Source organism: Carlito syrichta, unplaced genomic scaffold (genome assembly GCF_000164805.1).
Source record: "Carlito syrichta isolate Samal-C Ts95f unplaced genomic scaffold, Tarsius_syrichta-2.0.1 Scaffold303214, whole genome shotgun sequence".
NCBI lineage: Eukaryota > Metazoa > Chordata > Mammalia > Primates > Tarsiidae > Carlito > Carlito syrichta.
Window position 1 is genome coordinate 160,573 of NW_007247310.1, and position 12,896 is coordinate 173,468.

The 12,896-nt window shown below is 50.7% G+C and overlaps 1 protein-coding gene across 1 annotated transcript; it reads left to right on the forward strand.

Annotated features, from left to right (window-relative positions):
- Positions 1–643: 643 nt before the first annotated feature.
- LOC103260481 (chymotrypsin-like elastase family member 2A) lies at positions 644–12,542 on the forward strand. The gene is made up of 7 exons (XM_008058123.1): positions 644–695; positions 3,103–3,310; positions 4,914–5,042; positions 5,594–5,730; positions 7,128–7,273; positions 8,211–8,363; positions 12,441–12,542. The coding sequence occupies exons 1-7, from the start codon at positions 644–646 to the stop codon at positions 12,456–12,458; spliced, it is 843 nt and encodes a 280-aa protein (XP_008056314.1). The 3' UTR covers positions 12,459–12,542.
- Positions 12,543–12,896: the final 354 nt, after the last annotated feature.

Here is a 12,896-nt window from a genome sequence, read left to right on the forward strand (position 1 = left end):
GAGTGTAGTGGCACACTCACGGCCCACCATAGCCTCCACCTGCTGAGTTCAAGCGATCCTTCCACCTCAGCCTCCAAGTAGTTGGAACCATAGGTGTGGGCCACCAAGCCCGGCTAATTTTTTGATTTACTGTAGAGATGAGAATCACCAAGTTGCTCAGGCTGGTCTCAAACCTGTGGGCTCAGGCAATCTTCTCACCTCCACCTCCCAAAGTGCCGGGATTACAGGCGTGAGACACCATGCCCGGCTAAAAGTGAGTAATATATATATATATATATATATATATATATATATTTGAGTTGAAGTCTCAATCTGTTGCCCAGGTTGGAGTGCAGTGCATGCTCATGGCCACCACAGCCTTGACCTGCTGGGCTGAGGCGATCCTTCCACCTCAGCCTTCTAAGTAGCTAGAACTACAGGCATGTGCCAGCACGCCCAGCTAATTTTTTTATTTAGTGTTGAGACGAGGTCTCACCAAGTTGCTCAGGCAGGTCTCGAACCCTGGGCTCAGGCAATCCTCTCGCCTCAGGTGAGTAATATTTTAATGCGACATTTAAAAACTCAAACTTAATGCAAAAATATCTATGATGAACAAAATGTCAAAATTTTCAACAAAGCCAGGATTAATGTGGCCTGGCACTACATGACCCAAGAGGACTCTTCTACCAACACCCACACCAAGACGGTGGCCCTAAGTCAGTACCCTCAAACCAATTCATTATGTGCTCAAATATAAAGTGCTAGGTGCCTTAGAAGTAAAATAGGATTTAAAATTCCCCAAGAAGTGTAAGGTTTCCAAAAACAGACCGTCAAGGCTCAAATCTTGGGAGACAGTATTTGTATAACCTGGAGCGATTAAATTGACCTTTTTCCAGCTGGGCTCAGTGGCTCAGCCTGTAACCCCTGCACTTTGGGAGGACGAGGCGAGTAGATTAACTGAGCCCACGAGTTCGAGACCAGCTTCAGCAACATAGCGAGACCTCATCTCTACAGAAAATCAAAATATTAGCCAGGCGTGGTGGCACGCATCTGTAGTCCCAGCTACTCAGGATGTTGAGGCAGAAGGATCACCTAAGCCTGAGAGGTCGGAGCTGTGGTGAGTTGTGATCGTGTCACTGCACTCCAGCCTGGGCAACAGAGTGAGACCCTGACTCCCCCCAAAAAAGAAGAATTTAACAGCCACTACAATGATGCCCTATCGGGGTGCGATGATTATGATGTGCACCGATTAACATTCTGAGTCCAGAACAGGGTCTGGCCCATGGCGAGAGCGCAAAGTATAAGACGCCGGAAATGTCAGCTATTGTAATTACGGTGTTCCTCCTCCCCAGAGCCTGTGCAGTGGAAATTATGTTCCCCATTTCCCAGATAAGAAACCAGGACTCAGAAAGGTCACATGGTGGCTCAAGGCCGCAGGCAGTCTGGGGGAAAGTGAGGACTCATGTCTGATTCAGCCCTTGCTCTGCTGGTCACACTTTGCTGCCCACAAATAATATGCATTTTGTGGACAAAATTTCACAGGAGGCAGAAGAGTCCTCTTGGGCTGTCGAGTGTCAAGTCACATAAATCCTGGCTGTGCTTAAACTTCTGACGTTTTATGCATCTATAGGACGGTTTCAGTCTTTTTTTTTTTTTTTTAAGTGAGAAAGCAGTATGTATTGAGAGGTCAGAGAAGTACCCACAGTGGGAGGGGACCTCAGCCTATTTTTAGTTTAGCAAAGCATCCATTTAGGTGTGCTTTTTCATCTTGTCCAATTTTAAGCATCTTTTTAATAGTCGATTCATCTAAGACCCCTTCATGTCAAGCAAACAGGACACGCCAAGTGGCTAATTAGAAATGAGGATGAGCCGAGTGCGATGGCTCACATCTGTAACCCCAGCACTGTGGAAGGCAGAGGCTGGAGGATCTCCTGAGTCCAAGGGTTCAAGACCAGCCTGGACAACTTGACGAGACCTCGTCTCTACAGTAAATTTTTTAAAAATTAGCTGGAGCCGGGCTCGGTGGCTCAGCCTGTAATCCCGCACTTTTGGGAGGCTGAGGTGAGTGGATTGCCTGAGCCCGCGGGTTCAAGACCCGCCTGGCCAACTTGGCAAGACCTCATCTCTACAATAAATCAAAATGAGCTGGGCGTGGTAGTGCGTGCCTGTAGTTCCAGCTACTTGGAAGGCTGAGGCAGAAGGATCGCCAGAGCCCAGCAGGTCGAGGCTGCGGTGGCCGGGAGCGGCCACTGCACTCTATTCTGGGCGACAGAGTGAGACTCCAACTCAAAAAAAAAAAAAATTAGCTGGGTGTGGTGGGATGCGCCTATGGTTTCAGCTACTTGGAAGGCTGAGGCAGAAGAATTGCCTAAGCCCAGCGAGGCTGTGGTGGCCATGGGCAACACAGGTCGAGGCTGTGGTGGCCATGAGTGTGCCACTGCACTCCAGCCTGGGTGACAGAGTGAGACTCCAACTCAAAGAGAGAGAGAGAGAGAGAGAGAAATGAACACATTCAGAGAAAAGCAGGCATCTACTGACAAAGAGCATAATTACCTTAAGTTATGGGAACCACGATCACAGAGCAGTAGAGGGAGAAATTCACAGACCTTTTATTAAAGTAGAGATTGACAGCACTTTGAGAGACTGAGATGGGAGAATTGCTAGAAGCCAGGAGTTCAAGATCAGGCTGGGCAGTACAGCAAGACCTCAGGTCTACAAAAAAAAAAAAAGTTTTTAATTAGCCGGATGTGTAGTCCCAGCTACCTAGGAGGCTGAGGTGTGAGGACTGCTTAAGCCCAGGAGTTCAAGGCTGCCATGAGCTATGATTGTGCCACTCTATACATGAGTCAGACTCTGACTCATAAAATGAAAACAATAATAAAAACCCCAGCTGTCCCTCAGCCTCCCAAGTGCCTGGGACTACAGGCATGTGCCAACACGCCCGGTTCATCTTTAAATTTTTTTGTAGACATGAGGACTCACTATGTTGCCGAGGCTGGTCTTGGACTCTTGGGCTTGGTCTGTCCAAGTGTGGGATTACAGGTGTCAGTCACCATGCCCTCCAAAATGTTCTGTGTCTTGATGGCTGTGTTTTTTGGCACCCCCTTAAGTTTTGCACCTAAGGCAAGTGCCTCGCTGGCTTGCCCCTCTCCAGCCACAGGCCGGCTCCCGAGACGCTGGAAAGCGGAGAGCCCGGCTCTGCCAGCCACCCGAGTGCCTGTGCTTCTCCCCAGGTCTCCCTGCAGTACAGCTCCAGCGGCAAGTGGCGCCACACCTGTGGAGGGTCCCTGGTGGCCAACAACTGGGTCTTGACAGCCGCCCACTGTATCAGGTAACTGCCACTCCCCAGGTGCTCAGCCTGCTCGCTGGCCTGTGCTCTGGGAGGATGTGTGTGTGGGGGGGTAAAAGTCCTGAACCACACTACATAAAGGAGACTTGCAAATACAACCGCCTGGCCGAGACACAAGCTGTGGTTTGATGCGGTGGCCCACGGACGGGTCACTACACCACGTGGATGGAGTGTCTTGTGCCAGGCACTGAGGAGGGGTGTGGAGGAAGGGAAGGCCGATTCCTGCCCTCTTAGCGGTGCTAGATGTGGTCTCTGGGTCTGGAATTGGGTTCCCTCAAGCAACTTGAATGACTTCCCCAAGCTTCAATACCATCACCTGCAAAGAAATTGCATAACAGAATGTCATGTGGATTAAACAAGACATGTTAAAAAGACATGGGCTGGGTGCGGTGGGTGGCATATGCCTATAATCCCAGCACTCGAGGAGGCTGAGATAGGAGAATTGCTTGATCTCAGCCTAGACAACACAGCGAGACCTTATCACCACAAAAAATAAAAAATAAAATAAATTATCCTGGCATGGTGGCGTGTGCCTGTAGTCCCAGCTACTTGGGAGGCTGGGGCGGGAGGATCGCCTGAGCCCAGGAGGTTGAGCTAGTGGGTAAGATTAAAAAAAAAAAGACATGGCACTTAGTAAGTGCTCAATGAAAGTTAATGGTAACATATAGGATAATTATAAAGATCCACAGCGAAAGAAAAGGCTCTGCAGTGCTGTTCCTTGGCTTCTTCCCCCATGACTTCCGCTCAGCATGCCCCCTGGAACTCACTGGAAGGCAGATGAGGCAACTCATTGCTGGAAGGGATCCCTTCTCTCACCTGATATACGATAAGCTCTGTGAGGGGATGGGAACAATAGCAGAGGCCGAGTCAGGAGTCCTGGCTTCCAGTTCTGGTTTCTCACTGACCGTGGGTCTGCGAGCTAGTTACGCCTCTCTGGGCCTCAGTCTCCCCATGTGAAAATTAAAGGTAGTGAGTTAAACTAGAAAAGGCCTTTGAAGGCAAATGACTTCTGTTTTCTCTGTGTTCATCTAATTCCCTCCATAATAATATAGAGTTTATGTTACTATAACTTTTGTGTGATCATTTAGAGTTAATATAATAACAATTATTATAAAGTTATAGTTATTGTGTAGTATAGTTTATGTTACATTATAACTAAGTGATTGTCCCTGGGGAAGAAAAATTCCCAAACTCCAACTAGTAGTTCATGCAGCAGTTGCTTATTTGGACCTATCCCCAATGTTATCCAAAGCTGGGTCTCAGCCTGGGCAACACAGCAAGACCCCATCTCTTAAAGAAAAAAAACCAAAAACTAGCTGGGCACGGTGGTACTCCCCTGTAGTCCCAGCTACTCAGGAGGCTAAGGTGGGAAGATCACTTGAGCCCAGGAGATGGAGGTTACAGTTGGAACTATGATCATGCTACTGCACTCCACAAGTGCAACAGAGTGAGAACCTATCTCTAAAGGAAAAAAACAAAGCCATGTCTCTGGAGGTGATGCCTTAGGGTGTCCTGGCCCGTGGGGGCCAGAGAGAGGAAATGGCAGTCAGGAGCTGACCCTCTCTGCGCCACCACCTTCTCCCAGCTCCTCCAGGACCTACCGCGTGGTGCTGGGCCGACACAGTCTTTCCACTGAGGAGCCCGGCTCACTGGCCATCAAGGTCTCCAAGCTCGTGGTGCACAAGGACTGGAACTCCAGCCAGCTCTCCAAAGGGTGCGTCCATCTGGGTGCCCTTGGGGGTAGAGATGGCAGGGAAAGAGACAGGGTCTCTCCAGGCGGTGGGCTCAGTCTCACCCCCTCCTCTACTTCTTGTGTGGGGAGGGGGAAGGAGTTCTGACACCCTAGAGGTGGAGCCAGCCCCAGAGATGTCTGGAGTGGGGGAGTGACCTGGGGGAGGGAGAAGCAGGCAAAGAAGCAAAGGGTTTCCTGCCAGTTATGCCTGCAGGTCCTCTCCTCCCTATCACCCCAAGTTATACCTGCAGCCCCCTTCCTCCCCCACCCTCCCCAGGCTCTCATTGACCTGTATCTACTCTGTGCCAAGCCCCGGGGACAAGAGGTGGCCCTGCGGGCTCCTTGACTGTCAGTGGGGTAGGACAGTCTCTCCTGCCTCCCTTTCTTCTCACGTGTTCAAAGATGTCCTGACACCTGTCGGGCATCGCAGGGGTAACATACACAGAGAGAGGGCAGGGTCTCCGAGCTCTCCAGAGCCCACAGGGCCAGAAAAAGCAACCTCCTCTTCATGTTCTGCCTCCTCACTGACCCAGGAACGACATCGCCATGCTCAAGCTGGCCCAGTCCGTCTCCCTGACCGACAAGATTCAGCTGGCCTGCCTTCCTCCTGCCGGCACCATCCTTCCCAACAACTACCCCTGCTACGTCACGGGCTGGGGGAGGCTGCAGAGTAAGTGGGATTGGGAGCCCCGAGGCCCGAAAGGGACAGGAGGCGATGTCACCCCTGCCCAGCCAGGGCCTCTCACCCCACTCCACATCCCTTGCAGAGGCAAGGGAGCATAGGCTGATGGGTCTGCCTGGGTTCACATCCCAGCTCTCCCACTTCATAGCTGCGTCACCCTGGACACATTACCGAGCCTCGCGTGCCGCAGTTTCCTCATCTGTAAAATGGGGATGGGAATGCCACTTACATCAGAGAGCTGTTGAGAGAACTGAAGATCATCCATAGGAAGTCCTCAGGCATGTAGTAGCCACTGTGCTGCTGTCACCACCCCCATGACGGGATGGCATGACATTACATGGTATCCTCTCTGGATGGTCCAAGGCTCAGGCTTCCGGGGCTCGAAAAAGGTCCCGGAGCCCTCATGGGACCCTCCGCTCCCGAGTCGAAACCTGTCCCGTGTGCCACTTGGTCTTGCCACTCAAAACCTGGCCGAGTGAGGGTCTCCTTTAGACTCAGACCCAAGGGGCCAGAAATCCAACTCGGGCAAGCCACTCTGGAACCTGGGTTTCCTCACCAGTAAAATGGAAATACTGTTGAAGACAGAAAAGATGCTACATGTGAACATGCTTTACACACTGCAAAATGTTATACAACCATCAGTGACCTGTGAACTAGAGTGGTCCTGGGCAAGCTCTAGGCTTCGGAGTCGGAAGTGATGCATCCATTAATACTCATCCTGCCATTCGTGGCGGTGGTAGTAATAATGGTTAGAATGGCGGTGGCGTCATTGGGGCCCATTAGGAAAGCTCTGTCTTCGCCACACCAGAATATTTTTCCCAACTGGGGGACTCCAAATGCCAGTGAGCTCACTGCCGAATTTAAGATAAGGGACAGAAACTCACGGAGCTAGCAAAAAAGAGAATATTAATATGTTCCAAGGATTTAAGAGTCTCAACCCAAGGGCAGAGACACAGTGAAGCATCAGGAACAGGCTAGAAACAGGGCCTGAAAGCCTGGAAGAAGCTCAGGAAGCCCTCCCCCAGAATGTCTTTTCTTGGGAGGTCGACTTCAACCCTGCCTGCATGGAGGGGAAGGTCGACCACCGCCGACAGCCTCGGCTTCCCTCCTCTCCCGCTGGGATCGCTTAGGCCCCACCCCAGATTCTTATTGGCTTAGCCCGAGTCAGGTGTTCACGGCGAACCAATCACCAGTGGCCAGAACATTAACCAATCAACTGAGAGGAGAGAGAGGCATGGCCGCTTCCTCTGCTGCCCTATGGATGGAAGAGAGTGGCAGGGGCCAGAAGGAAGGGGCTGGACAGAAGACCCAAGAGGTGGCCACTACCTCCTTTTTTCCCAGGAGCCCCTTCCTCCCAGTAATGCCTTCTCTCTGATTCGCTTCAGCCAACGGGGCTTCCCCTGACATCCTGCAGCAAGGCCGGCTGCTGGTGGTGGACTACGCCACTTGCTCCAGGTCTGACTGGTGGGGCAGCTCCGTGAAGACCAATATGGTCTGCGCTGGGGGTGATGGCGTGATCTCCAGCTGCAACGTGAGTACCGAAGATCAGGTGGCCCCGCTCCACAACACAATGGGGGTAGGGAGGGGGGAAGCTCTTGGGTCCTGGCGTCCATCCTCCCACCTCCGGGCAGAAGCACCCGGAAATAGTTCCAGAGTATCAGAACCCGACCTTTGTCCTTGTAGTCTCTAGACAAAATGTCTTGAGATTCCCTTGTAGTGTCCTCCCATCTCGCTGCTGGGAAGTCCTACTTTGGGTCTCATTTTACTGTCTCTCATTACTGTCATTCCTCTTATTCTTTACTCAGTAGGAAGAAAGCCAAGGGGAAGTATCCTTAGGGTTAAGGCTTTTCTAAGATGGTTTATGTGTTTAATTAATGTCATTAATGGCCCAATGCGTCCCCTTAAAGTGGCTGCCACAGAAGCCTTCCCGGAGACAGGAAGCCAAAAAGAATTGCTGTCTGGTGGACTTTGCTGTGAAGTGGGGACAGAACGGGAAGGAGCTTCACACACCCTCCAGATCACACTATCCAGTACACACTCTGCCCACATGGACCCCTCAGGAAACTCCCTGGTTTTGAGAGGAAGTAGCCAGTGGTGGTTGGGAGAGTGGCAGCTCAACTCTGGGAAAAGCACTCGGTGTCTTAACTGCCTGTACAACCTCCGACAAGTCTCAACGTTTAAAGACCAGTTTTTCCTCTTCACTGAACTGGGGATATTAACAATAGTATCCCCAGGAAGTTTTTGTGAGGATTAAATGAGATAAGGCATAGAAAGCGCTTGGCTCAACTGTGGGCTCACAAAAAGAATCAATATTAGGTCTTGTTGGGATTATGGTGTCATCTTGAGCTGTGACCACGAGGACAGAGTGACCTGCAGTAGAATAAGGGAAATGCATCAAGAACAAGGGTCCTAACGGGCAGCCCGTTCCTCCACTGACTCCCCTCCCCCACAACCCTGGCCTTCCTCAGGGCGACTCCGGCGGCCCACTGAACTGCCAGGCGGCCAATGGCCAGTGGACGGTGCATGGCATCGTCAGCTTCGGGTCTACCCTCGGCTGCAACTACTATCACAAGCCCTCTGTCTTCACACGGGTCTCCAACTACATCGACTGGATCCATTCGGTAAGAACCGGGCAAGGGCTGAGATCCAAGGCACTGGCCTGCCCACCTGGGGTCTGAGAACTCCCACCCTTTCCTGCTTCCTCCTGAGAGCTGGGCAGGAGCCCAGTGGAGGAGGTCGCAGACCTGGGCAACCCCTGCTGGGCTCCCTACGGGGCCCCATAATTTCAGTGTGTAAAATTGAGTGAAAAGGAACAGAGGGTGGGCCTGTCAAAGAGGTTGAAAGCGAGGGTTACTCCTCAGCATTGAGTGGATTCCGTTGATGGTTAGTGGGGTGTTTGTTTTTGCTACTCTGTGTAGTCGCAGACCCCACTATCCAGGGCTCTAAACAGTCAGATGTATCTGCAAAGCCCAAAACCTGATCACTTGAGACCCCCGCACAGCCTTAATATGGAATATTAGTTCCTCTGAAGGGTCCCAGCTTTCTGTAGGGTGACCATCCAGGTTTACCTGACACTGAGGTTTTCTGGGACAGACTTCCAGACCAGTTTTACATGGAGACCATCCCCGGCAAGAGGGGCTGAGTTGGCCAAGTCCCCCTATTTTCCTCAGAGATCTGTCTCCTGTGAGCTTCCATACCTGCTCAATTCTATTTTTTTTTAACAAGTGCACTTTTTTTTATAATAACCATAAAATTAACTATTTAAAAAGTAGGTGACCTGGGCACGGTGGCTCATACCTGTAATCCTAGCAATTTGGGAGGCGGAGGTGAGAGGATTGCCTGAGCCCACGGGTTCAGGACCAGCCTGGGCAACTTAGCAAGACCTCATCTCTACAATTAAAAAAAAAAATTAGCCATGTGTGGTAACACACGCCTGTAGTTTCAGCTACTTAGAAGGCTGAAGTGGAAGCATTTCCTGAACCCAGCAGGTTGAACCTGCGGTGGCTGTGAGTGTGACACTGTACTCCTGCCTGGGTGACAGAGACTCCCACCCCACCCCCCCAAAAAGTAGCTGGCACCAATATTAAGGATACAAGCTGCAGTAAATAGAAGCAGCTGGAACTATAGGAAGCGTCGTCCCAAGAAAGGGTATGCCTGGGGTAGGGGTGCAGTGCCTGGTGATGGATGCTGGGAGGGGAGAGGAAGATACTCTGCCAATTGGTGTACTTTTTTCATGACCCTCTCACATTGCCACCACCTCAGTTTGCCCTTCTGTGAATGGGACTTGAACTAGACCAGGGCTTCCCAACATATTTAGGAGCCAGAGCAAGTGGGAGTTGTGTTGTTTGTGGCAAAGCTTAAAAGGAGAAAGCTGGCATCTGACACAATTAAGTTTAATGTGCAGAGAACTGTCTAACTGAATTAAACTGACACTTATAAAACCATATATGAGGCCGGGCATGATGGCTCACACCTGTAAGCCCAGCACTCTGGGAGACCGAGGTAGGAGGATTGCTTGAGCTAAGGAGTTCGAGACCAGCTTAGGCAACATAGCGAGATCTCATCTCTACAAAAATAAAATAAAATGATTAGCCAGATGTGGTGGTGCACGCCTGTAGTCCAGGCTACTTGGGAGGCTGAGGTGGAAGGCTTGCCTGAGCCCAGGAGGTCGAGGCTGCAGTGAGCCATGATTGTGGCCCATCACTCCAGCTGGGTGACAGAGACTCCCAACTCAATAAATATATACATGAAACTGCAGCCACAAGCATGTGGTCACAGGAGGAAAACTATAGTCCAAATAAGCAGGTGGCTCTTTCCAAGTTTTCCTATCAACACTTACCAGCGCCTTGTTCATTTGTCTATCTGCTGGCATCTCTTTGCCAACAAGTGGTCGCAGGCATCAGATTTCAAAAAAGTTTGTTGGAGAAAAATGGAAAATCAAAAAGAGAGTAGCCATTAAACATGAATTGGGTTGGGTTGGGGGGGTTTTTTGTTTGTTTTTGGTGGGATAAATTGGGGGAAAACCATGCTTCCCTTTTGGCAGAGGGAAATCTACTCTGGCTTTTGAAGTACCACCAGCATTTCTTTTTTTTTGAGTTGGAGTCTCACTCTGTCGCCCAGACTGGAGTGCAGTGGCCGCTCCCAGCCACCGCCGCCTCGACCTGCTGGGCTCCGGCAATCCTTCTGCCTCAGCCTTCCAAGTAGCTGGAACTACAGGCGCACGCTACCACGCCCGGCTAATTTTTTTATTTTATTGTAGAGATGAGGTCTCGCCAAGTTGCTCAGGTGGGTCTCGAACCCGCGGACTCAGGCAGTCCACTCACCTCAGCCTCCCAAAGGTGCGGGATTACAGGCTGAGCCACCGAGCCCGGCTACCACCGGCATTTCAAAGGAGCCTGGCCTGGGATGGACTGGACAGAAGGATGCCTCGGGGCCTGTTCCCAGCCAAATCCCAGGACCCTTTTCCAGCCCCAGCTGCCGCATGAGTCACCATGCAGCTGGTTCTGGCGGCACCTGATGGGCCCGAAACAGGGCCCAGGGGCAACTGTCCTGTGTGTTGTCCCAGCTTCAGTTGTTCCAGCAACAGACACAGCACAACAGAGCAGGCCAGACCCAAAAGCACAGCCAGATGGCAGCAGGGATCAACGGGCAAGCGAGCCTCGGGAGCAGCTGGGCAGAGGCCCAGCCTTCATGGGAGAGCAGACAGGGCAGGCGCAGATGCCCAGCAACGAGTTCCAGAAGCAGGAGAGGCAGGCAGCCAGCCGTCCTCAGGCGGGGGACCCCGGCAGTGGCAGAGGGGCTAGTGAACCCTTGCAGGGTCCCAGCGCAGGGACACCGTGTGCAGCTTGGAGTCATAAACAGCTGTGGCCCTGGGAGCACCTGCCTGGATAAACTCAGATGACAAGCCAAGGTCAGGAAGAGCCGACAAAAGAAATGAACAGGGAAGCTTCCAGGGGAGCCTAGTAGCCAAGGGCATCATCCTTTCAACAAGTGTCCACAGAGTGACAGAAACACATGAATCAATAGCTTCATTTTTTTTCAAAAGTAACACTCTTTGTAGACATATGAAAAGAATATAAGCATGTATCAAATAAAAAAGACATTCCCCCTCATCTTACATCTCCAATTCCACTCTCTGGAGGTAATCATTGTCAGCAGTTTGGTGTGTGGCCTTCCAGATTTTATGTGCATGTATAAAATACCTGTCAAGGACTGGGCGATGTGGCTTGTGCCTGTAGTTCCAACACTTTGGGAGGCTGAGGCAGGAGGATCGTTTGAGCCCAGGAGTTCAAGACCAGCCTGGGCAACATGAGATGTCATGTCTACAAAAAAAAAATTTTTTAATCGCTGGGCATTGTGGTATGCACCTGTAGTCCCAGCTATTTGGGAGGCTGTGGTAGAAGGATTGCCTGAACCCAGGAGGTGAAGGCTGCATGATCGTGCCACTGCCCTCTAGCCTGGGCAAAAGAGCAAGACTCCGACTCAAAAAAAAAACACACATGCACACACACACATACTCACACTGCCTGCCTCCTAGCTAAAAAATAGGCCCTAACTCTCCACACTGTTCTGCAACTTAGTTTTTTCACTTAACACCCTTTCACGTTTTACATATACCAACATCATTCTTTTGAATATCCCATGAGATGAATATAATGAACGAAGCCTTCACTGTTTCCTGGTTTTCACTCTTGCATTGCTGCAGTGAACTTCCTTGGACCTAACCCTGGCGCACTGGTCCGGGTATCTGTGCTGTAAGCTGGATCGTGAAGCTGGCATATTCAAATGTTTGAGAATGGTGAAACAGCCTCTGAAAGCATGTTATGGCCCAGCCACAGCACATGACGGTTTCTCACAAACAGCAGTTTTGATTCGAAAAACAAATGGAATCTAAAAACATGCCTATCCACATATTTGGGATATAATTTCTAGGGATTCACAGCTCCCCCTCCGCCCAAGCCCAAACAGGACTCCAGGCTAAGGATCCCTCTTTACGGGGAGACACTAACAGGTAAGAGGAAAGCTGTGGTCACATCTTTTTCTCCCAAACATCAACAGAACTCCTCCGGCAGCCATTACTGCGACATGGGCTGCTTGTGGTTCACGTGAGTACTGCAGCCCGGAAGGACAAAGATGGAAAACTGGCGAGCATGACTCTGCTTTGGGTAGATTTAACTATTTTCTTGTGTGTCTTGCAGGTGATGGCAAATAACTAACCAGCAGAAGTCCCTGGGTCTGTCTCAGGCTTGGAAAAATCAAAGCAGGAATAATATTATAATAAAGTAACAACTATATGAATCGCCTCTTGGTGAGAGTCTTATTAGCAAATCATCCTAACGCCCAGAGCCTTAGAAACAAGAAACAGGCTAGGTGCAGTGGCTCATTCCTTTAATCCCAGCACTTTGGCAGGCTGTGACAGAAAGATTGCTTGAGCCCATTAGTTCGATACCAGCCTAGGCAACATAGTGAGAACTGGTCTCTACCAAAAAAGTGGCATGCATTTGTAGTCCCAGCTACTCAGGAGGCTGAGGAAGAAGGATTGCCTGAACCCAAGAGGTAGAGGCTGCAGGGAGGCGTTACTGTGACGGTGCACTCCAGCCTGGGCAACAGGGTGAGATCTCAATTAGAAAAAATAAGAAGAAACAGGCTGGAAT